This window comes from Megalopta genalis, chromosome 4 (assembly GCF_051020955.1).
Source record: "Megalopta genalis isolate 19385.01 chromosome 4, iyMegGena1_principal, whole genome shotgun sequence".
Classification (NCBI taxonomy): domain Eukaryota; kingdom Metazoa; phylum Arthropoda; class Insecta; order Hymenoptera; family Halictidae; genus Megalopta; species Megalopta genalis.
Genome location: NC_135016.1, coordinates 14,186,371 through 14,212,609, shown reverse-complemented (window position 1 = coordinate 14,212,609; position 26,239 = coordinate 14,186,371). Strand labels below are relative to the sequence as shown.

The 26,239-nt window shown below is 33.6% G+C and overlaps 2 protein-coding genes across 15 annotated transcripts in view; one reads left to right on the top strand and one right to left on the bottom strand.

Annotated features, from left to right (window-relative positions):
- Positions 1-19,171, top strand: part of rhea (Talin_middle and talin-RS domain-containing protein rhea) — a 156,933-nt gene extending 137,762 nt beyond the window's left edge. For all 10 annotated transcript variants that reach the window (XM_076521331.1, XM_076521330.1, XM_076521329.1 and 7 more), the window contains 2 exons: positions 7,093-7,731; positions 9,567-19,171. In XM_076521331.1, coding sequence (XP_076377446.1) covers positions 7,093-7,731; positions 9,567-11,174 — 2,247 coding nt within the window. In that variant the 3' untranslated portion in view covers positions 11,175-19,171. The remainder of the gene's footprint in view (positions 1-7,092; positions 7,732-9,566) is intronic.
- SpdS (Spermidine Synthase) overlaps positions 19,061-26,239 on the bottom strand; it is an 18,706-nt gene continuing 11,527 nt past the window's right edge. For all 5 annotated transcript variants that reach the window (XM_033472693.2, XM_033472686.2, XM_033472701.2 and 2 more), the window contains exons 3-6: positions 24,951-25,071; positions 23,431-23,677; positions 20,297-20,526; positions 19,061-19,538 (exon numbers count right to left, since the gene is read on the bottom strand). In XM_033472693.2, coding sequence (XP_033328584.2) covers positions 19,362-19,538; positions 20,297-20,526; positions 23,431-23,677; positions 24,951-25,071 — 775 coding nt within the window. In that variant the 3' untranslated portion in view covers positions 19,061-19,361. The remainder of the gene's footprint in view (positions 19,539-20,296; positions 20,527-23,430; positions 23,678-24,950; positions 25,072-26,239) is intronic.

The window sequence follows — 26,239 nt, the reverse complement described above, 5'->3', positions numbered from 1 at the left end:
GATCAACATACGAAAGACATTATATTTAAAGTAAGACCTTGCATACGATAAATATTAATAATTCATTCGTGGAATACACATTCGGGTGTCCACAATTTCTGGCAACTTTTCCCTATCAGGATCAAGGACCATCGCCGAAGATCGTGCACCGATGGACAGGCTGGGAAACGCTTGACTAAACATTAACAATAACCACGACTATACATTAACAGGGAGGAACCACGCGAGAAGAAGCGTAAAATCCCGATATTTGTCGCAAAACCTAACAGTGTCTCACTGTTCTCTCTCGTTTAACGCACTAAATCCGTATTTCGCACTTAACCACGCGGCCTCGACTCTCCCCCGTTATTTTATCTTCTTTTTTTTTGGGGTGGACTTTAATCGATCGATTTGTTTACTGCCTCTAACCGACACTTCTTCATTCACGTTCCGCTGTAACGATAGAACGAAGCAAAAATGTCCGAATAAAATAAATACGAAATGAAAAAAAGAGAAACGAAAGCTCAAGTTCGACGATATCACTCCACACGGGGCACGTTCACCAGTTTTGCCGGCCATTGGAAACGGCGTGATCGCCACGACCACGAGTGAAAACATGTTCACGCTATTAAAGTCCACCTTGCACTTCTCCTTCGTTCGGTTTTTCCATCTTTTCTTTCATGTGTGTGACATACTCGGTCTGTGTTTCCTTTAATTGGAACGTATTGTAGACGGCTGTGCCAGGCAGAACCGATCGTTTGCTTCCATCGGTAAATAGAGCACTCTACGGCTTTGTTTATGCTTGTTGATGATGATGATGATGATGATGATGATTCTGATAATGATTATGATTATGATGATGATGATGATGATGATGATGATGATGATGATGATGATGATGATTATGAGATTGACGATCGAATACTTAGTGAAAGATTTTGTCACGTACGGTGGACTTTAATGTGTGTTTCATTGACGATATTGGTCTGGCCGATTCGGATAGGTGTTAGAACAACAGCTACACCAGCAGCTGATGCCTCTGAGTGACGTCGGCGGCTCGGAGTCCGAGTGGTTCGTCTCCGATCAAGAGGAGGAGCTGATTCGTCTGCTCTCAGCCTCCGAGAGCGACCAACCCTCTCAGCGAACTTCCGATTTGCTGTTGCTCATGTAGCGGAAGCGTTGATCCTCGGTTAAATCGCGATCTCTGTCGATCTTGTGGCCGGTTCAACGCAGGGGTTGCATGTGTCTAAAAACGATAAGATGTCGGCCTCTTAGAATTCTGTCGAATTTTCAACCACGGTTATTTATCTTAACGTTGCTAAAATACGAGATTACCTGGGGACGACGAGTTAGTTAATAATTATCGTTAGACTGCGGATTTGATGCATTTGTGACACAAATGGGTGAGTGAAATTTAAAAGAATGAAAATATCAAAAAATACTTGCTGAAGGTATGACAGAAAGAAGAAGATGTCTACTTGTCTCGTGTTCGTTAAAATTAATGGAGATTCTTTTTAATTTCCATAAAAATGCGCAGTCTAATCATCGTCTTTCGGAACTTTTTCTTTCCGCTTCAACGTGCAAATTTTCTATTTTACATTCGTTGATCCCTTGTCTTCATAATAAGAATGATTAGAAATTTTTTTGAAATCGAGAAACGTTATTTTGAGTTCTAATGTAGTACCAACGAGACTGTGGATTTTATGCTGTTATGGTAAAAATGAGTAGATGAGAATGTGTCTGTGCACTAATTTCAACTTATTAAAATTATTGAAGAAGAAAAGGAAATTGTGCTTGGCTCATTTGTCTTGCAATCGATGCAAAAACATTTTATTTTGCACAGAGATCCACAGTCTGTTAATAAGTAATTTTGTAATATCAATTGCAATAACATAATGAATGTTAATGTTTGACATAGAGCAAATCTAAAATACCAGACAATTGAATATGTCTGCACAAGCTTAGAAGAAAAGCTTAAATTGGTTTAGTAACCATCAAAATATTTTTGAAGTTGTTTCCTTTTTTTAAACATCATTTCATGGGAAACGTATTTAAACTTTCGTGTGCGATTTATATAGAAATAATTCTTTCAATTAAATAGTTCTATAAATTCTTCAAATATCGCTTCAAATAAATGATTTTTCCTCTGATTACTTAGAGTCAATTTGGTTTATAAATAATTAAATAAAATGTTTGGGGAAGACATCTCGATGCAGCACGTTTACCTGAATTCTAAAAAGTCCATTTCTCTGTACCTTTCTAGGTGTATGTAACCCCTTGTAGTCAGTGAACGCGATAAATCGTAATCGTGAAAATTTATTTTGCAACCACGATGATCTCTCTTGCACTTCGAAATTAATGTTCTCATCAAAAATGTGTAAAGTGTTATGGTTTAATTTGTTTAAAATCAAATTTAAAATCATGTTATATTTATATTTGTTTGAAAATTACTAACAATTCGTCTAAAATAAGAGCATATGGATTTAGGAGTTTAATAACTCCTAGAGTTTTGAGTTGTTTGGCAAACACAACAGGAACTATCTTCGCACTTCATACTTTATCATATTAGCGTGATTACTCCTCACAGCGGAAAATTGACGAATTTCGCTGTATATTGTGCGAAGACTATAACTTCTTACGCTTCAGATGCACTAGATAACTTGGTATCATTGCTATAGTTGTTAAGTGAAGTTTCGTTTCTTCAGTTTTCTGGAAGATCAATTTATTCAAACATGATTAACCAAGAGAATAATTTATATGTGCTATGCTGCTTTAATTTTTATGAACTATAGCATTTAGTTTGAAACATTCTTATTTGTTGTTTCAAAGTACAAAAACACAGTTTATAAGCTTGAGCTTCATATTATAAGTTCCTTTTAGCATTGTATTTCTTATACATATATTCTTATATATTCATCGCTGTCGATGTTAAAGAATTCGTTTCCTATTTTAAAGGAATAGTGAAATAAACATAGTTATACTCCGTTAAAAAATCTCTTGATAAGTTTATTTCTCACAATTAATGGCTTCATCGTTTTAACAACAACTTCGATTACGATATTGTTCCGCCGAAGTAACAACAAGCAATATCGCAATTAATTACTTTAATTTAACGAAGTTCCTTTAATTACGTTATATAATTATTTCTCTGATGTAATTGTTTACATTCGCCATTTTATTCGATTGAAGAGCTTGCCAATTATTTAACGTTCTTTCGTTCATTATATTAATGATCCAAAGAGCCGCTATAAAGTAAACAACAATTCATTCAGAGTTGATTGTTTTCTCGTTTCGTTACACCTTACGAAATCATTTTCTAAAGTTAATATTGCTGCTCGTTAGTAAATTGCAAATTTCAGATTTTTCAATTTCCCCAAAATTTTAATCACTTGAAGTCGAAACCGTTATCAGTTGTCTAGTGCATTATCAAAAGCTAGTAAGAACAGTTGACAGATCATTTTCCGTTGCGGAAAAAAAACAGAACAAGTCTGAACGAGAATTTTTCGTTGAACCGGTCGAATTGCATTTTCATAGAAATTGACAGCGAATTTACGCGGGAAATTCGCGTTTCATAGTTCTCCTAAACTTCGAACCAACGATTGTCGACGCATTTATGTTTTCTATAACGGTCTTTGTAGTCGAAGATCGACGATAACAATAGTCGAACGTTAGTGACGTGATATACGCTTCCGCTACATTTTTTTTTATTCATTTACACGTTCGTATTGTATTATTTCTTTTACTTCTTTTTTTTTTACTACGCAAACAATTGTATCGTGCTTTAGTCTCAGTATTACTTGACTTTGTACCGTACGTCGTCTATCGATCCTGTTTTGTTTCTCCTCCTGTTCTTTTGTATCGAAATAAATCATTGAACTTTTACAATTAGTCCTTTCGTTGCGAGCTCGTTAATCATCCGCGACAGGGATTTCTAAAACAAAGCAACATTAGGTACGTACATTTCACTTGCAAGTATCCATTAACCATTAACGGGGACCGTGCCTGCTGCTTCGTCGACTAATGGGACGTGAATTAATCATGCTCGCGCTCTTCGAACGATCGGATAAGAAATTTCTAATTAATCATAACGATTTCGGTGAGCTTGGACAACGAATTTTGCGTATCTTCGATTGTATTTAATAGTCGGACTGCGGATTTGTGCATTTGTGACAAAAACGAGTGGATAAGATACAAAATAGCGAAACCGTTGCAACAATTTAATGATACTGTTGCGTTGTTTTCACCTTATTAGAATTATTAAGAGAATAAATAAGTGTGTACGTGTAGTCCTTACGCGACAGAACGGCACCTTTGTGTTTACGTCCCCCCCCCCCTTACTAGCTGCCCCACTACCACAGCACTCGGTCGCTTCGTCATCGTTTCCGCCCAATAACGACCGATAGCTGCGGCAGGTGGGGGGCAGCTAGTAGGAGGGGGAATGTACGCACAAAGCTGCCTTCTTGTCGCGTGAGGACTATACATACATCCTGTGTCTTGGAGTTCACTTTGGCAACGTTTACTTTGTATGAAAATTCACAGTCTAGTAATAATATTCTGATTCGTCCTTTGATTACAGAGAGAATAACTCACGACATTTTTTCTTTACTTGCACGATACAAAAGTACGTTCTTGTACTTACAAATTGCAGAATATTTTTAGTAATTCATGCGAACGCAAACATATTATAATCGAATTGTTAGAAAATGGTATTGAAACATCTCGGTCGCAACTCTTTTCTAATGCAAGAGGAAAAGTCTATCTCTAATATAAGAGTGTTTTCTACTTCTTTATTTTCTAATTCTCTCGATACTCACTTTTTAACATTTCTCGACGGTTTTGTTTGATTCTAATAGTAAGCACGTTACACTTTCGCTAACACGAGTAACATTCTATGGTCGGAAAATTCTTCTGCAGCAGATTCTGATATCTATCAGTATTCGAACCGTACGTCTGACATAATTTATAAATTAACCCCGTAACGATTATTATATATTGTTTAAATTTTGTACACGTGGGTTCCACGGATTTCTGTCGGCTGGGAAAAACATGGCTTTGCTCGTCTCGTTCGATCTTCTTTTTTAAATATTTCAAATTCGTAATGGTCACAATGAATGATAGGGTTGAACGTGGTTTATTAGTTAACTAGTTTGCATTTTTACATATTTGTTGCAAATATGTAGAATTGTTTACACCGCGATTCTTTATGCATTCGTAACAAGTACAACCGAATACAATCCAGCAAAATCAGAATCTCATTAAAATTTGATAAGAATTTCATAGTTTTCTTTATCTGACGAAAACAATTATTAAATTAAGGATTCCATGTTTGCCAAGTCTCTATTTATTTAGGCAAAACAATGTTAGGCAGTATCAAATTTATTATGAGAATTTATAATGAATAGATGATTCGATATCCAAAATATCTAGAGACATACAAAATTAAGAACAATGTCATCGTGTTTCTTTAAATGGATTTATTGGCAATATTTAATTTAAGTTTATGTATGAAAAGATCAACATTGACAACTTTTGAGAAATGATCTGTGAAAAATTATTCAATGATGAGAAGACTTCACCACATAGTGAGATTTTTATTGAAAAATTGACATATTTCTCAGAATCAATTTCAAAGCATTTGTAAATAACATACTAGTCCTTTCATTATATATTTTATATTGCTTATATTATATATCATTTAATTTCTATTTAATTTCTTGATAATTTATATTATTAGTGTCTATAATGTGTAAAATATTTAAACAGGTCATCTTACTTCAGCCACACTGTATTTTATATCTCCTAAACAGGCCACAAGTATCAAAATACCATTGAATGGTAGTTCAACACTTCTATAAAAAGAAATTACAATTTATCTTATGAAAAATTCACTGTTTGATTAAGTATTTCTCTTCTCCCATTAGTAGATTCTTTCTTTCTATCGTTGTGTAACAATTTTAGACCAGCTAACACATTTATAACATAGAAACATATAACATCTATTAACGTCAGACTCTTTATGCAAGTAAAAAGTTAGATCTTTCTGCAAAATAACAATTTTCTACTTCAATTATAAGAAACAGAAGGCAACTAGAAATTTAATTCTGTTCTTAATAATTTTAACACGTTGAAAATAATAGATTGACATTCATAAATTCTTTTATGCTCATTACTGTTTTTACTTACTAACTTGTCTCATAAATGCCCATAAATTGACCAGACATTTTTAGAACAACTATTACATTTCTCTTAGCAATTTTCGCCATTTATACATGCAGTTACCATTTATACATACAGGTACCATATTCACTCAGCTGGGAAGTATCGCACTAGAATTTTTCTAAAAATTCAGATGAAATTAATTAACATAGTATTATGTGTACAATCGAAGTCTACAATACCCAAAGATTTCAAAGAAGTTAAAGCAACTCCGTGTTTCTATCTTTTATGCAGTACAATAAGCGAATACTAATATAAAGAATATATATATTTAATAAAAATAACAGACCCCAGAGAGAGGATACCAAGCAGGATAAAAAAAATACTTCAAAGTAGCCACGCTTTTTTCAAACGTCACAAATCCATGGACCACATTCACTCGAAACACACATAAATCTTCAACACGCAACACTACAGTTCTTAAAAGTAAAACATACAACGTTTTTGTTAAACATATTCCTAACATTAGAAACTGTACACTAGAGATAATACCAATACAATCAACAGAAGACTCCGACAACATCTATGCGATAAAGCAGAGTTGGAAATTATTCGAATAACATTTTGAAGAAATTTTTCGAATAATATTTTATTCGTATAATATTTCAAAGAAAATTTCAAAGAAAATTTCAAAGAAAATTTCATTCGATATATTCGGAGAATTTATTCGTAATATTCGAATGAACGAATATTATATAATTATAATAATATATAATAATATAATTATAATTAATTCGAAAAATCTGTTCGAAATATTTCTCGAATAAAATGTTTTTCAACGAATTTATACGAAATATTTTCCGAATCAAATTTTATTCGAAGAACTTATTCGAAGAACGCCCAATTCTGCAATAAAGGATACACATTGATATTCACGTCTCTCCGTTTCTTCCTCAGGTGATGGTAACGAACGTAACATCCTTACTGAAGACGGTGAAGGCCGTGGAGGACGAGCACACGCGCGGCACGAGAGCTCTCGAATCAACGATAGAGGCGATCGCCCAAGAGATCCGTGCCCTGAACACGCCGGAGACCCAGAAGATGAACGTGACCCCGGAGGACCTGGTCCGCTGCACCAAGAGTATCACAATGTCAACAGGAAAAGCAGTCGCGGCAGGAAACAGCTGCAAGCAAGACGACATTATCGCGGCGGCGAACATGGTGCGCAAGGCCATCAGCGACATGTTGACCATCTGCAAAGGCGCAGCGTACAATTGCGCTGAGACGGCCGAGCTCAGGGACAGGACTCTCCAGGCTGGCCACGATGTGGCGATGAACTACAGGGAACTGCTGCAAGCGATCCTGCAGATCGCCTCCAGGTCTGGAGATGCTAAGCACACTCTGGTGCCGATATCGAGGAAGATCGCTCAGAGCGTGACAGAGCTGGTAGCTGTGGCAGAGTTGCTGAAGGGGAATGACTGGGTGGACCCTGATGACCCGACCGTCATCGCGGAGAACGAGTTGCTGGGTGCTGCCGCTAGTATTGATGCTGCTGCCAAGAAGCTGGCTAGTTTGAGACCACGAAGAAGTATTCAGGTGAGTTTCGTTGATTTTAGTTTTCGAAGTCAAGAGCTTTCATTTTAATTTAATTTAGGAGATGAAGTATGATGTTCTGAAGGAGTGGATAAAGCTTCTTATTGGCTGGTGACTCGTGTCATGTTGACATATTGCAGGATATTTTAGACAGTTTGATCGCGCTTGATAAGAATTTCAATAAATCACTTTAGCTGCTGACGTATTGAGAATTTTCGTTTGATTTCTTTTCGGTTTCTGATCATAAATTGTTCGTTCAATTATAATTTACTGTCAGAAGACATTACATTTGTAAAATACTGTGAATGCTAGAAAGTCTGTGAAGTACTATACAGGATGTTCAATCTAAAACAGGCCAGCCGAAGATATTTTCTAACTGCAACGTCATGATAAGTGTTTCTCGAATCTGGAATCTCATCTGGAATCAACTGCATGGTAATTTTAATATCATGTAAACAGATCATGTCATTATGCTGAATGAATATGTCAAAACAGATCAATAGGTGGCCTGTGTTAGGTGAAAGTCCTGGTATATTATAAAATAATAGAATTCCCCTTGAAAATATGATAGATTAAAATATTAAGCTGCGAGACGATATGGAGGAAAAGCTGTAATCTACAAATCTTTTGATAAGTTGTAGGATAACGTGACTACTAAAAAGTAGCTGATAAATATTAAAAATTGCTAAGGTTTACATATTGTTAATATAATTTAATGCTTTTACTATGTGTGATATTTTATTTTGAGAAATTGTTAACGCGTTGCGAAACAATTTCACAGTTTGAACACGAAAGATTTTCACACAATTGAACAGCTGACATTATAAATGTTATGGTTTCTACTGACACTGTCAGTGACAATATTGTTGAACGAAGAAGACGGACTGGACTACTTTCTCTGATTTCCGTAAGATATGTTTGATATTCTTGGTTGTTTTTAACAATCGACCAGGAATCAAACATATTATTATGGCGGTCGGATTAATCGACGAATGTTCATCGAAGGTAAGGTTTAAATTAGTTGTAGGTAAAACTACGAGATTCCATTTCAATGCAAATCAAACTGTGAGCTAAGAGTGGCTCTTTATCGTGCACACTTTTTAAAACTTACTATATGTATATACAAAATAATATCTAGATTTTGAAAAAATATATTTAGAATTTTCGACCTCATACGGCCAAAATATGTTCAAATAATATTTTAAACAAGAATCGAAATCTTGTTAAATAAAATGTTTGATTTTCAATTGATCAATACATTTGGCGTAGTAAATTACTTTTTTTTAAAATATAATCACAAGCACTATCTATTAACGTGTAATAAATGCACTACTCAAGATTTTAATCACCATTATTCAATGAATTATGAATGATTATTAAAAATTTTTAGTTAATTTTGAATCGATTATTTTTGTTCAATTTTTGCTTCAGTACATATTAAAGTGGAATAGAAATAGAACAAAATTAAAATTTCATTTACATAAATAATTTATTAAAATTGCATTATTTGAGATTAGCAAGAATTAAATAAAACACTGATTATACAAAATTGATTTTTAACTAATTGATTATGTGTATAAAATGGACATCTATCATGACTGTTAGTGTATTCCAAGTTTTCTCTTTTGTAAACTAGCCCATAAATTTTTGTACATATAATTACGTTTAAAATATGTAAATCCACATGTTAGGGTACAGAGTATCGAAATCTTAGACAACTTTCTGATATCTTCATAAAAACAACTAAAATCTGTTAAAGAAATTACAGAAATAAATCAACAACTTTGAAAAAGTCACCAACTCCTCAAATTATTAACTCACAATTCTTTATTTTACAGGAAGCCAACGAAGACATGAATTTCGACGAAATGATCCTCGAAGCGGCAAAGTCGATCGCAGCCGCAACATCGGCCCTCATCAAAGCAGCGAGCGCGGCGCAGAGAGAGTTGATAGCAACAGGAAAGGTCTCCAGGACACCTCTGACAAGCTCCGACGACGGCCAATGGTCCGAAGGCTTGATATCTGCCGCGAGAATGGTCGCAGCCGCGACGCACAGTCTCGTGGAATCAGCGAACGCGCTGGTCCAAGGCGTCAGTTCCGAGGAAAAGTTGATCTCCAGCGCGAAGCAGGTTGCCAGCAGCACTGCACAGTTATTGGTAGCCTGTAAAGTGAAAGCTGATCCGGATAGTGAGAGCACCAAGCGTTTGCAAGCAGCTGGAAACGCTGTGAAACGGGCTACCGACAACCTGGTAAGAGCTGCACAGCAAGCCATCCAACAGGAAGAGGACCGATCGTTGATCCTGAACCGCAGAATGGTCGGTGGCATCGCTCAGGAGATAAACGCGAGGTCGGAAGTGCTGCGTATCGAGCGAGAACTGGAAGAAGCCAGAGGTAGACTGACAGCTATTCGCCAGGCTAAGTACAAGAACCGACCGGACTTGGCCGACACCGACAACGAGGGCGAGCAGAGTGGCTACGAGAGCTATACTACGAAGTACGAGACCAGGGCATACGATGCTCAGTCGCAAATGAACCACAACTTGGACCAGCTGCAATCAGCGACGCACAGCATCAGCCAGCTCTCTGTCGACAGGCAAAACTTGGTCAGCCCCGAGAAGGTTCACTCTACTCAGAGCACTTTAGAGCGAAAGATGAAGGACAGTCAATATCGATCAGCTATGGAGAGTCAGTATGGGTCGGTGGAGAAAAAGTTCAGTGAGAATCAGTATGACAGAAGGTACACCCAAGAAAGTCCCTACTCTATCGACAAGAAGTTTATCGCTGAGAGTAGCCCAGGCCAGTTTAGCTCAATCGAGAGGAAGATCAATCAGGAGAGCTACGGCTCTATGGAGAGAAAACACATGGAGGGTCCGTACCCACCTGTGCCTACCATGACGTATGCCCAAGTGTCACCCACGCGCAAGGTCTTCCAAGAGCAACAGCAACACGTTTATGATAAGTATTCACAGGATCTCTATTCTAACGACGATCGGTCTTATGAGCAAAAATCATACTCGCCAAGCCAAGAGCACAAGTATTACACCGATACCGTGGACAGATTCTCAAGTCATAGTCCATTGAGCACCTTCCGGTCGGATAAACACGAGCCACAACGTTTCAGTGGCCTTCCCCAAAACCAGACCTTCAAGAACGTCGAGACCAAGGTGGTTCCTGGTAGCAGAATAGAAACTATCACGACCAAGGTGTATTCGTCAATGCCTGGAAAGACCTCCAGCTCGAACTTCGAATCCACGGAGGAAACTAAAGAGTACGCAACTTCCGGCAACGAGTTGTCCACGTTCAAGGCTGTCGATAACGATTCGCTCGAGGAACGCATGCTGAAGCAGTCGAGGACGCACAAAGTCACCGAGAAGAAGACGGTCACTATGACGACGTCCAGCAGGCAGGAGTCGAACACGAAGACCTTTCGATTCGAGGAGAAATAATTAGGATCAGAGATGACAGAACAAGCATCTCGAAATGGATTGCTCTAGATTAGGTATAGTGTTCTTCCTCACGCTAAAGTAGCATGGAGACTGCGTCAGCTTGGCTCTTCGATGCACAAATGAGCTAATATGTTTGCGATTAGGTTCTTTGTAATATTGTGTACAAGGGGGACAAATTTTCCCCAAACGAAATGTAATTGTTATTACGCATTTGATATGACCAGCTGCGGTTATCCGGCGATGTCGATTTCAACGAATAGTTTGAGGTGTTTCATTCAGCATTTGAACATCGATCGTTGATATTCTTTCTTGTTTGTACGATAGATGAGACCGAGCACTGTAAAGCTGCGTCTCCACTGAAGCAAATACGAGTTATTTTCATGTTCTAAAATATTATTAAGAAATACTAACTCGAAACAATTTTGTCCACTCTAAAACAACGTATAAAGGCTGGATTTTTTAGAAGATTTTCTTCTTGCAACTAGAGGCAGAGAGAAACAGAAAGTTTTTGCACAACTGAGCAATCGAATCTTTCGTTTTTCTCTCCACGAGCCTTCTACTGAATCTTTGCATTTATCACTTTCGCCTGAAATATATCTATTTCTGCTGTCATATGTTTCAAAATGTTCTTCAGTTTTCTTTTATTGGCCCTGCTTCGAATAGAAACAGACAACACGGAAATGGCAATATTTTCTCAAGAAACATAAAACATCAAGAGAAGTTTCTCATTGTTGCTTCAGTGTAAGCAGGATTTAGAGTTGCTGACTATTCTCATTCTAAACGCATGGTCGTATCATGCCAGAATTTTTATGTAGTTTTTAACAAGAAACAACGGCCAAAGATTGACAGCGATACCTAATTCGATCTACTTTGCCGATGCAGAGAGGATTAGCTAACAGTGGATGAAGTTTCGAATTTTTCAAGTTAAGTATGAATTGGGTGCTGATAAATTTTGTAATCGACACTGTCCGCACTTAGAGAACGATAGTAATATCAATTTCTAAGATCTTGAAGATAGTAAAGAATTTTTAGAGATATAATATGACCTTGACAGGTAGAACTATAGTCACTTAGCACACAACGATATGGACCCTATTGTCGTGACTTAGTGATGGGTTTGACTACTTGGGAACTGTGAGAAGTCAATTAATTTCCAGTTTCAAATTGAACAGTTAAAAACGTCCTACTCCCATAACAGAAGTGATCGTTTTTTACTACTTTACATGTTTTGTATTTGCTGCTAGACAATCAATAATACAGATTAAGAGATGAAAGCAAATTACGTTTACTACCAAACCTCGTGTAATATAATTGATACTGAAAAACAAAGTAAACATAGTTGAAGTGTAAAACTCTGAATGCAATAATTTGACGGGTAGGATTGTTATGTTCATTGGAAACTTATGGAATAATGTTACTTTGAGTCACGTGTAATACGTCAATTATATTGATTCATTTCAAATGCATTAGAATCAGAGATGGGCATAATTTAAAAATATAATTATTAAGTTGCTATGATATGCAAACAAATGAAATGTTACTGTAAATAGCGAACGAAACCTCAGACAAACATAATCTTCATCATCTAGCTTACTCGTTTCTGGATACAAAATCGATCAAGCAAAGCTGATCTTTTATTTTTAATTATATAGAAATATATAATATATTTTAAAAAATTCTTTTTAGTTATATTTCATAATAAAGCTTAGCTATTTTCAGCAGCCTTGCAATGAAGTACTATTTTAACAACTTTTAACACTAAATGAAATATTTTATATCCATCGTACTATGGAAAATTTTAGATAAAAATTGTCTACTTGCCGTTTAATATTTAAAATACTGTTTCACACATCTCTGGTTAAAATACATTTGCAGAGAAGTAACCACGGACTCCAAGTATCGCAGAAGGTGCCGTTTCGTAAAGGACCATCCAATTGTAAACTTGAGAGACTTTAATTTTAAAAATAATTTATTACTTGGCTGCGGATCTTTATGTAAAATGAAAATTTTTATGACAATTCTAACAAATACAATTGAACAACCTTTTTAAATCTTTTGATAACTTCGGTACAATCTTGTATTTTATTCACTAACTCTTGTCATACGTGCATAAAATCCGCAGTTTATTTATTACACTTAACAAACTGTTCTCGTACTTTGCTAATATTACAATGGATCATCCATGACTGTATTACTCACCTGGATGACATTGTCTCGACATGCCATTGCAAGAATGTGTTTGCAACAGAGCTTTTGCTAAGGAGAATCGAATTCTTCCCCAAAGTTCTTCTTAGCTGTTGAAACCTCGGTCAGAACAACATTTAAGATGTTTTGTAACAGATCCTGGAGAAGCTGGATTGCCATAAAAGCAGATAAAACCGCGAACTCTCTTGACAATAAATCAAGGGGTGAAGTAAATGGCATGAAATCCGCTAAAAACAGGTACTGAAATCTCAAACTCGAAAGTAGTAAAAAGTTACGTCCGCATCGTAAATCTAATTTAACACTAGATCTACGGAACTCACTCCAGTAGCGAGTTTCAAATGTTTTAATTTATGATTACGGCAGTTGCATTTGTGGGAAATTATTTTATATATTTATTTCTTTTGATACTCGTTATGATATAAGTTGTGCAAAATCTAGACAAATATAATTATTTTTATAAAATGATATAAAACGGTCATCTTTATAGTGGTCCGTACTTCTAGTGTTAAATTTAGTCTCTAACAACGCCTTCGTATGATAATCTTCGTAACCGAACGATAGAGAAGTGTCCTTAGATAGTAATATGTGCTTTCGAAGCTAGCCTTTCTAAGAATAATTATCTGCCCGATGCAATGGACAATAACCGTCCGAAGAAGAAACGAATTCGAAGCACTTTTGCATTGTCGAATTGTATAATATTTATTTAAGATACTAAGCGAAATTTAAGGAAATAGTAAGCCTTGTGTAACATGTTGAAAATTAAATGGTCGTTTGACATTTCTTTTTTGATATCTCAAAGATTAGTTCCTTACTAATAAATTAATAATAAAATTTTAGTGACGAAAAATGATTGAAACTCCGGTAACTGACAATCTAAAATAATATTGCCTTTTTATAGTTTTATGTGGTACTTGCTCAATCTCTTTTCAATGACAGTCATGCACAATTATAGATGTTTGAAAATAGTACCGATTTTAATTTATACAAAATGTGCGAGGATGTATGTAAAGTTTTAAAAAATCAGGTGAACTTTGGAATTATCTTGCAAATCTCAAAGCAGTGGTTTTTAATAAAACACTTTTAAACATTCATGTAATTGAAACTATATTCATTTTTAATCATTATTATATGGAATTTATCGTGACATTCGATGATAGCACTATCGTGTTAAAACATTTGTGTAAATTCCATTTGTTCACATGTTACACGAGACCTTACTCCAAAGCCTTCCAATGCTAATTCAATTTTTATACGATCTAAAATCGGGTAAATAAACAAGTGTATGTGTGTATGTTCAATAGTATTTTATACCAAAATCTAAAAATACCGACACGAAATGGATAAATACTTTGATTCCAAACTTGTATAAACATTTTTATTGAAACTTTATAAAATTATGGCTGATGACATAAACTTCTTTGAAGAATGGAACTGCGTGAATAGAACATACTTCATTAATTACGCAAAAATATAAATGAACAGATAAAACTATAATTCAAATATGATATCCATTGCTTTTTACAAAAGAATGTCGACTTTCTCATCCAACAGAATCACTAACTTCACATTAAAAAGTCGCAATCGGCTCCGTCCAGTCATTTCTGAAAAATCATTTTGTAAAATCACTTTTTATACCATAAAATTTATACTGCAAAATTCTATCTATATATATATTTAAGTAATTTATATTCTTGAAATTCTTTAGAATGATCACAGTTGATTAGTGACCAAGTGTTTCTCTTATACAACAGAACGAATGTTCCATTAAGAATACTTCATTACTATAATATACTATTAAGCGTACACATAATGCCCATTTCCAGTTAGAGATACAACCCACATAAGAAACTTTATTAACAATTTTGACATGAAACATGAAAGTGAGGAATTACTGTACATAACAATGTTTCTACAAAGAAGACGACCTTATCTAAAAGCTTTTCTATGATTGTATAATTTTTAATACTACTTCTAAGCTATTACTAGGAAAGAAATTTTTACAAGAATTCGACGAGTAAGGAATACAATCGCCTGCCTGTTCACGGCTAAAACGAAATGCCTTTGTAAAAATGAAATAATAGCTGATGCCACCTCGTTGTTGTACGATAGGGGACTATCGAGAACCGCAGACAAGCCACGCCCGTTTTAATTTAGTTCTAATTTATCGTAATTTTAAGTTGGAAAACCACGGATTAACAAGAGAAGCAACATATCATTTAATTTTATTAACTTTCCGAGTTACCGTGCGGCGTCGAGCCACGGTTTCTACACCCTTCCCCTCTCACGATTAACATTTTCCGTTTTCGGAATTAACATTAATGTTTAAGTCTTTCTTTGTTCTGAAGGTTATCAGTTTGCTTGAATCTGTGCCCTCTCTCACCTGTAATATGTCTCTCAGCTCCCCGCTGTTGCATGATTTTCATTTCCTTTTAAGGCGATTATCTGGTCTAGAATATCTTGGATTTTGAGATTTTTAAAAAGCAATCTGAAGATTGTTTTTCATTGATTCTTTGCATATGTATTTGCTTTTATTTGGAGTGTACAATACATTATTTTAAACTAGATAATTTAAAAGCAGTATTTTTCTTTGAACAAAAAGGCTTTTTAAGAAGTGTTTTAATTATTTTTTTAAAAGAAATTTGGAATTTTTCTGTATTGGTTGTTTGTACATATATTTGCTATTATTTGGAGTATACAAATGCATCTTTTCATACCAAAATATCTAAAACTAGGAGCTGCACTTAGAACAAGAAGTTCTTTTAAAAAAGAGGTGACCTAATAGCTGACATAATTGCTGTTGCCTTGATAATTTGAAATACAAAGAATGAAGGAACTATTTATTACGATGAATGTGGTTAATGACCAAAACGTATAAAATAATTTCATTATTAAGAACAAATGACAGACCTTGCAATTGAAGTTTCGTTCTTAATAACAAAAAATTGAGGAAAGTTGATATTTATTGAAGATGTTGGTTCAGACAAAACTAAAGTCATCTGCAGCGATGGTTTTGAATACATGTACTCGAAGAAAATACAACAAAAGATTATTTCGAAATTCTAGACCAGACTACTCCCTGGTACGGCGGTGGCTCGTTTTCGATGACTTCGTTGTCGATTCGTCGACTATATCCAGTCAGGACTGTCCAATTCGACAGACAAGAAAGTCAAACACGAAAAAAGATTTTATACAAAAATTATGTGCGCTTGTTTTTAGAAACGTTTATACATTCGGTATACATTTGTTTATACATTAAAGATTTATACGTTTATACATTTATAAATTTACAAAAGTTATTTGCGATTCTAAATTGAATGTTACACTCGACAAAATTTGATGCTTGTTTATATTTTATTGTTTAAATGGAGAAAAATGAATAGACTGTAGATCTCTCTATAAATTTACAATTTTATAAAAACTAAAACGAAAGAAAAATTTCTTATAGTAAAAGTAAAAATACGAATATTATTAATTCTGTTCGATGGTCGGCATTTTAGATGGAAAATTTAATTATTTATTGTTCGATTACCAATTGAGTTCGAATTTCTGAGCAGACGGATAGTGACAAAAGGATCTTACCGAGCTTTATTAAAGATTGGAGGAACGTGAATGTATAAAAAAAGAACTGTATTTTCAGAAAGTTGCGATAGGACAGTGTTGGACAGACCTGTCCCGAGTGATGAATTAGTGCAATTATTGTTAGCGTCTCGAGGGTAGATAAAGTGTTGTAAATAGGTGTTAAATAATCCACGCGACGGATTTGGCGAATTAAGAGGAAATACGTTTACGAAAACAGAAAGAAAAGAAAGGATGAAAAGTGCCTAAGTATAATGAGCTGCCGCTTTTTTATATGCTCGTAGAGAACGTAGGTGATTTTTTTTTTTAATATTACCAAAAATCGAATGCTTTATTAATGTCCGGTAACGCGCGATAACGAAATCGAAAAGAAAATCCGGCAATCCCTGAGCGTGAAGGAGATCGTCCCGACAAATCGAAGAAAAAACAAATTGATTATGAAACTTTTCCAGAGTGATGCATATTTATATATGGTGGTGCTCAAAAAAAAGTTTAAAGCCAGTGTTCTCTAATTGACACTTTCTTTTATTGCATTCACATTGATTAGTTTTTGTCATGCAGGTAAAAACAGTGAATATTCAATGTTTTGCATTAAAATTCAAGCCTTGAACGACGGCGCGTCTGAGTCCATTTTGACCCAGCATGTTGCCAATATCGTTCAACAATGAAACCCTTAATCATTCATTTAACATTAAACCTATCAGAGTCAAACTAACGGTTTCTCATTTTACAATTATGAAAATTATGAAGACCCTTTTTTGGGAAATGGTTGGATCAATTATGTGCTATCTTCTCAGTTGTATGAGACGATACATGCCACGATCACGTTTACTGCCCGGTAGGTTTAGTGATAAATTAAACGGAAATCGAAGATTCTAGATCGAGTACTCTTAAAAATGTGTTCGAACAATTTTATAAACAACTGCCGAAATGCAGCTAAGCCTTGTCACCTGTGCAATCGTGAAAGATCTTCGCTCTTCGATCTTTCCCATTTTCGTATACAGGATGTTCCACAACTCCCGTTTCATCCGGTGAGGAGCGATCGCTGAGGGAATTTTGAAGAAACTTTTTTCTCAGCGAAAATGTTCTCTGTGGCTTTGCGAATAAATTATTAACAAGAAAACACGGACAGCGAACGAATAGTGGCGCGATAGCGAGCTCCGCACGGCATTAGGCGCGAGGGCCAGCCGTACACGCTCTCTGATTGGCCCGTGATTTTCATTAATAACTTGTTAACGAAGCCGCAGAGAACATTTTCGCTGAGGAAGAAATTGCTGCGAATTGCCTCGAGGATTATCTGGGGCACTCTGTGTTTAATTATCTGGTTATTAGAATGCATTAGCATCGAGTTGTAATTGTTGCATCACCAGCTGTACTTTTAAACTTTCTTTTGACCGCATGATGCGTATGTCTGTACGTGTAGACGTTATTGCATTTAGTATCGAGTATTTTGAGAAGGATCGCCATTTGTATTTTAATTTTATATACGTGTATGCAGTAGGATACGGACTGGTGCAACCATATGTAAACTGGGATTAACAACGACGGAACCATTTGCATTGTTTTTATTGATGCGTCGAATCGGATCACGAGATGGTACTATTTTTCGTCCGACAAATTGAAACACACTCGATTTCAGTGTTCCTCACGAATCTCGACTTTGGCGGACTAATCCGACCCTTACTGTACCTATACATATAGGTGTGTGCCATGATTGTATAAGATTATATTATATACAAATGACGAAGATAATGAATTGTACCGAGGCAATTATACAATAGATAAATATATATATTAATATACATTCTATATAATATATATATGCATACCGTTAATATATTGAAAAAAGCAACGAGGGGTGTTTTACAGTTTTAACATTTGCAGAATATTGTTTTTCTTTAACAATTGGAATGCATACGCTGATCATGTTTAATCGTTACTTATAGTACAATCGATTCAGTCACAGGACTGTCTTATAAACATTTATTATTATTATTATTATTATTATGGAATGTTACAAGTTGTATTTTTATATTATATTATTATATGCTTTATTCTTATTATTAATTATTATTATTAGTTGTAGGTACAGCGAATGATGACCATTATATTATGTAACGAACATTATTTTATTATAATTATTACATTACAGCGAAATTTCACAAATATACATATTAACCATCTTACATTCAGGAAATAAAGAATTTTTAATCCTACATCGTTGTTTTCTTTGTGATGATCCGATCTGGGTACGGTAAATTTCTGAACACGAATTTTCAATTTTTAATTTTTTAGTAATTCGTTCATTTTTATGCGAACATAAGAATTCTAAAAAAATATTGTTATCAATGTTTTGTACCGTATAAAAAACACAGTCAACCCTTTATGCTTTACACTATGATTTCCTCATAACAGAATCTCAGACTGATTTGTTTCTTTATGTTTCGTTTGTTGCAATGTCTTCGTTATGAACCTCGGTAATGTGAATGCAGCTCGGTGGACGTCGGCGTCGTAGTACTTGAGGCCCATCTGATCGAGTTCGCTATTGCTAAAAACTTTCCTCGGTTCCTTGAAATTCGTTTCCTGTAACAATCAATTTCCATGTTGATAAATACGAAGCAGAGTTCTATTTGTTTCAATGAGTTTGCAATCACTATGCATGAAACTTCCGATTTTGTATGTTAAATCTCAAACGTTTTTAGGATGAGCAAGTAAACATTAATAAAAAGCTAATTATATTATTGAAATACGTTTTTATTGCTTGCAACTCAGTTTCTCAGCCACAATTTTTTAAAGCTCATGATCAATAACTAGGCTGCGAATAAAATACATAGAAAATGACTACGTTGACAAGAACATTTATTATTTTTACGGTATAAAGTAATGGAATTATTGACGAAGAAAATCTTCTCATGCAAAATTTGCATGCATCATTTTATAAAAATTATTTTTGAATCAATGAGCGGTTTAAGTAAGCGAATGTCTTTCAGTTAATTTTTAAATCTAACAATTTAAAATACAGAATACAGAGCAAACATTAGAAAAAATATTCGGTATTGTTATTTTATTTTTGACTTACTAACACTATTTTTACCGATCTATTTTTACCAATTTAAGTTTGCGAAACACGTAATTTGGTCCATTTGGTGATAATAATATTAAATTAATATTTTCAAAGGCGTCTTTGTACTGTGTCAATTAAAAATGTTAAAAAGTGTCTTTTCACGTCTTCGAGAAAATAGTGGTTAATTAAAAATTGTAAATGTGTCTTGCGATCCTTTTGATAAAAATAGTTTTTTAATTGTTATACACGCTAATAAAGTTTCTATACATATACTTACAGGATTTAAAGTACCAAGTACGAAACCAATTTGTCCCGTAGGATACGTAGGTACAGCTGCGACTCCGTACGATGCAACTGGAAATACCGCCCTACAGTGTTGTAGTGTTTGTGCAACGTGTTCGAGATTTGCCCACGCAGTTCCTGCTTGACTGCAAACTACTCCACCAGGTTTCAATGCAGTTTTCATTAGACTAAAATATGATTCGTGGAACAGACACTCTGCTGGACCTGAAATGAGAAATGTGCCTTACAATATTTAATACATAACAGCATTAATATGTTGAATCACAATTATAATTATGATTACAATCTACAATTTACTGGAGACTCAATTTGCAAATATATATATATAAAATTCTGAAGAATGTACTAATATTCTTGATACTTATTATATGAGAATTAATTAAAAAATATATATTAATTTTTATATTAATATAATATATTATATATATTATATTATATATTATATTATATTATATTATTATATATATATTATATTATATATATTATATTATATATTATATTATATTATATTATTATATATATATTATATTATATATATAAATATATTAATTAAAAAAAATATATATATATTAATTAATTCTCTCATAAAAAGTATGAAGAATATTAGTACATTCTTCAGAATTTTACGTAAAGTTTTATAATTATAACAAATTCTCTTTTGTTAACCTCGTCCTAATCAAGAATATTTTCTCTCTAGCTATAAGTAGAGTATCGTGAGCTTTATGCATTTATGATAAAAATGTATTAAAGTTATTGAAAGTGGAAACCATTAATGCACGGGAATTATTAAAAATAGAGATTGTTAATTTAGTAAAATTGCTAAAAGTAGAAACCTTCAATGTTCTAAAATTATTAAAAGTGAAAATAAACTTACTCCGGTTACTTGGAATTATAAAAAGTTCTTCTTTCAAGAAATGCACACTATTACTTCATTAGTTTCCTAATGATTTTTTACTATTAATACTGGCAGTATTTTTTCATTAACGACTACGCGCTATGTATAAATTGTTTATATGAAAACATGGTATTATAATAATCTCTGTTTTCTCTACAAGTTTATAAACACGTTACCACATATAAAATGCTCATCGAATTCCTGACTTCGTAAATTTTATATATAGAAACAAAAATGTATATCCCGTTTCATAGGCTGAAAAGCAAGTGAAATAATATTTTTACTGTTACTACTATAAAATGTTCATGTTAATACACAAACTGTACATTATTAAAAAATAGAAAGTAATTATTATGCAAATTCTCGTTTTCATGCGGTCTATTATAAAGATTAAAATTACATAAAAGTTTCCTTAGAAGGTCGATTATAAGATATTCATTATAGAAAAATAAAAAGAAATACTACCAGACCTTGTTAATTTATATGTTCTCTTGCATTTGAAAAATCTGCACATGCCATGAATGCGTATAAAGGATTCACAGTATAATATGAGAAATGATCTTCTCTTACTACAGGTTTATAAATATCATGAACACATTTTATAAGAATCTATTGGACCAGTCTCGAAAACAATCTAATCTACAGTGAGATTACATTGCATAACTACTGGATAAAGTATCGCTTTTCTGTTGGCACGATGCCCTTTGTCGACCATCGGAAGTCTCTCTCCCCGATATCGCTGGGTTTACTAATTTTCCTATGTACAGGGTGTTAGGAAATTATGTATATTGCGCGACCGTTACAGCGTGATTGTACACGTATGTGTGATCAGTGAACATTTCATTAAAAAAAACTGGTCTTGCGAAGTTAACCTTGAGCATGATTTTCAAGATAAAATTTTTTATTATTGCATCGTACAGCACTCGTCAGGTGGAACGATGGTATCAAAGAGAGAAACCATGAGTCAAGAATAACCTGTTCTCTTGAAAATCGACATTAAAATTCAAATAAGTTTCAAAGTTGTTTTATTCTCATGCTACTTTTTGCGATGCACGGAGGATGCATTCGATGTTAAGAAATCACTAACTCGTCAATATATATTATTTATTATATATATTATATATTATATATATTATATTATATTATATTATATTATATTATATTATATTATATTATATTATATTATATTACATTATATTATATTATATTATATTATATTATATTATATTATATTATATTATATTATATTATATTATATTATATTATATTATATTATATTATATTATATTATATTATATTATATTATATTATATTATATTATATTATATTATATTATATTATATTATATTATATTATATTATATTATATTATATTATATTATATTATATTATATTATATTATATTATATTATATTATATTATATTATATTATATTATATTATATATTATATATATAGTATATTTACGAGTAAAATAAAATTATTCGGGAAAAAAGGTGCACTGATTTTGAAAAAACTCAAGGTACCATCTTTGATATTTAAGAAAAAATATGATATTAAAATGCTACATAATTCATTAGAGAGGTTGTTAATGGAAGCAATAGATACTCAGATTGTGAGTTATTTTTTATAGTAGTTGTTACTGACTATCCAAAATTTTTATAATATAAAATTATATATATAATAATATAATATAATATATAAATTTTTATGATATAATAATAATATAAAATAGAATAATATACGATCAATGAGAATTGAAAAAATTGTTCCGAAAAACGAACACCAAAATTTTTATATTGATGAATAAATGTTTCTAAAACGAAAGGAATAATAAATAATGTCCAACCAGTAATACGTTGAGATTATTTTAAAAAGGGAGGACTACAACTTTTGTTCCGAAGAATAAATCAATAATAAATAACACTCAACGATCGAACTTTTTCAGAAAGACAAAAATTTGCATTAGCAATAAATAACACTGGACCAATCATAACAAAGATTATTAAATAAAAACAAGCACTATACCTTTACTTTGGAAATATTTTGAGAATTATGTTTCTAAGCAACAGATTTATTATTTCAAATATTTTATATTCAAGCTTTGACTGCGAAGTATTCATTTTTATATTTTTCATTCGTACTTTCAAAAAAAGCTTTTTGCCGATTTCGTGTATGCAAAGCTAATCGATTACAATCAAGCGAATGTACTCACCGACGGGATCACTGCTATCTGTGATAATAACGTCGAACTCTTGTTTGCGCTGCTTCAAAAACTCAAAGCCATCGCCCACGAAAAGCGTGACTTTGGGGTGTTCAAGGCCGGCGCCCATCACAGGTAAGTATTTTTTCGAAACCTCCAGCACCGTCTCGTCAATTTCGACTTGTACTATTTTTTCTACTTGGGGATGCTTCGCCACCTCCCGGGCAACCCCTCCATCGCCACCCCCAACGATTAAAACCTATCAGTAAATGCAGAAAACGGATAAAAATACAAAATAATTACATAATTTGAAAGTTTCGACTTTGATCGTATAAACTGTACAAAAGTATATAAATTCTTGTAATGTGTGTAATTATATTCAACATTAGTTCGCTCATTTCCATTTCCACTTTACACGTTCAAATACAGTAGCATTATAGAAAGTCCGTAGTCTAGTCATTTAACGTAATATAATATCTTTTAAAGCTTGATTTCGATTATTTCTTACTATTGGACTGAATACAATCAAACACAAAAGTCTATGTACATTTTTGAGGAATTTCACATGTTTAGAAGAAACAGAAATTCTGCACATTTTGTGGACGTCGATTAACGTTGCTTTCCTAATTGAATCACAACTAAAGAAGTGCATTCATCACAAACTATATTTCACAATAATATAAATTATGTTACATTTTCTGTTCTTTTTTTTTTAATATAATTGCCAACACTTTAATATATCCCATAGGATAACTGAACATATTCAGTTTAACTATGTTTATTATATTTTACACATTCTGTACCCAAAGCTAGATTAGATTCTACATTCTACTATATCTTACATTTAATTTATCTATGTTAATTATATTTTATATACTTTTCAATCAAAATTCGATTATATAATACATAAGTCTATGAAGTACATTAAAATTCACTTGAAACTCAAAAATTATGAAAAAATAAGTGAAATATTATCACTATATACTCTCTTAAGATTGTAATTGGTGCAAATCGAAACGCAATAAATGTAATAATATTAATAATGACGACAATAATCTTTACTTGGTTATATTTTTTGTTATATGTTATTATCTAAAAATTAAATATGTCTACAGAAAAAGTAACGTATCTAGACGGAGTACCTTCAAAAATATTGATGAATAAAATTATAAGCGATCCTAAGCATTTTTGTCAGGAATTATTGTCATTACGAAAATAAACAATTTTATTCATTTATATATATATATACGTAATTATACTTTTCATAGATATTTTTATGCCACTGTTTGGAATTTATTCATAGAAATTTGAACCTGATCAACCAAGTGCCACAAAATGTTCAACACTTCTGTTTCTATGTATCGTTAACCGAAAGAAAGAGATATCTAGACTTTTGCATACGATTGTAAATTGCACAGCAAAATAACGATTCAGACGTCGTGATATTTAAAATAATTGTAATAGCTTGTACTAACATTTACACGTGTACGAAAGACTATAATTTAAGCAATACGATCTATGTGGGATCTTACACTTTTCGGATTTGGATGGCTGCATAATGGTAGAAAAGCAATTGCCTCCTGGTACGAAAACTCATCTTTTTCTGTGCATTGTATGATGCCATCTAAGATTAAGGCCCTTCCGTGCGACTTCCTACGTATGCGTGTTGAAAATAATTTAATGTCCCGCAGCCGAACAGTCCATAATTCCTAATTCCATAATTCCTAATTCCGTATTAATTTCGCAATACATAACAACGTACCGTATTTGAATAGGTGTACTTTTGATAAGTACAGGTTTTGTACTCTACAGGATGTCCCAAAAATGTCACGCAATCCGGAAATGAGGGGTTCCCGAGGTCATTTGAAGTAACTTTTTCCTTAGCGAAACTATGATCCGCGGTTTTGTTTACGAGTTATTAACGGAAAACACTGACCAATAAGAGGCAAGCTCGGCTGGCGCCAGGCGGTCTAGCTAACGAGCGCACGAGACTCAGTTACGCCCATTGGCTCGGCTGCCTCGCGCCAGCGCCGAGCTCGCCTCTCATTGGTCGGCGTTTTTCGCTAATAACTCGTAAACAAAGCCGCGGATTACATTTTCGCTAAGGAAAAAGTTGCTTCAAATTACCTCAGGAGCCCTCCATTTCGGGATTGCGAGACATTTTTGGGACACTCTGTATACCAGGACTTGGAACGCTTCGGAACGCAACATTGGGCTCCGATTCCTGACTACCGCCGCAGCGTCCCGCTCCCCGTGAGCGTTGCGGCTCACAGCTGATGGAAGTAACACGGGGAGCGAGACGTTGCGGCGGTAGGCAGGAGGCGGTGCCCAATGTTGCGTTCCAAAGCGTTTCGAGCACTGCTCTAAATTAATCCTTTCATGAATAACATTCCTCTTTTTTGCAAACCAAATTAACCATTTTGCAGCTCTTATTCGCCTTTCTGCTAATGAAATTCACCCTTTTGCAAAATAAATTAGCTTACTTATGATTATTTTTAATAACATTGATATTAAATTTTAAAATTCAATGACATTATGTAAATAATTATCGAGACAATTTATGTGAAGATTAATTATTTGTAACGAAAATTGCATGATTTTATAAATAAGCACACAAAGTTATAATAAACTTAAAAATTGAATAAATCACGGCCATTTATAACCTTTGTAAGGGTTAATTTAAAAAGTGAATTCGATTTGCAAAGGGATAAATCAAACTTGTAGAAGGGTTAATTTGATTTTCAAAGGGATGACCAATGATCTACAAAAACATGAATTTCGAGTGTAAAACCTGTATTAAATCACTGATATATGAATACGT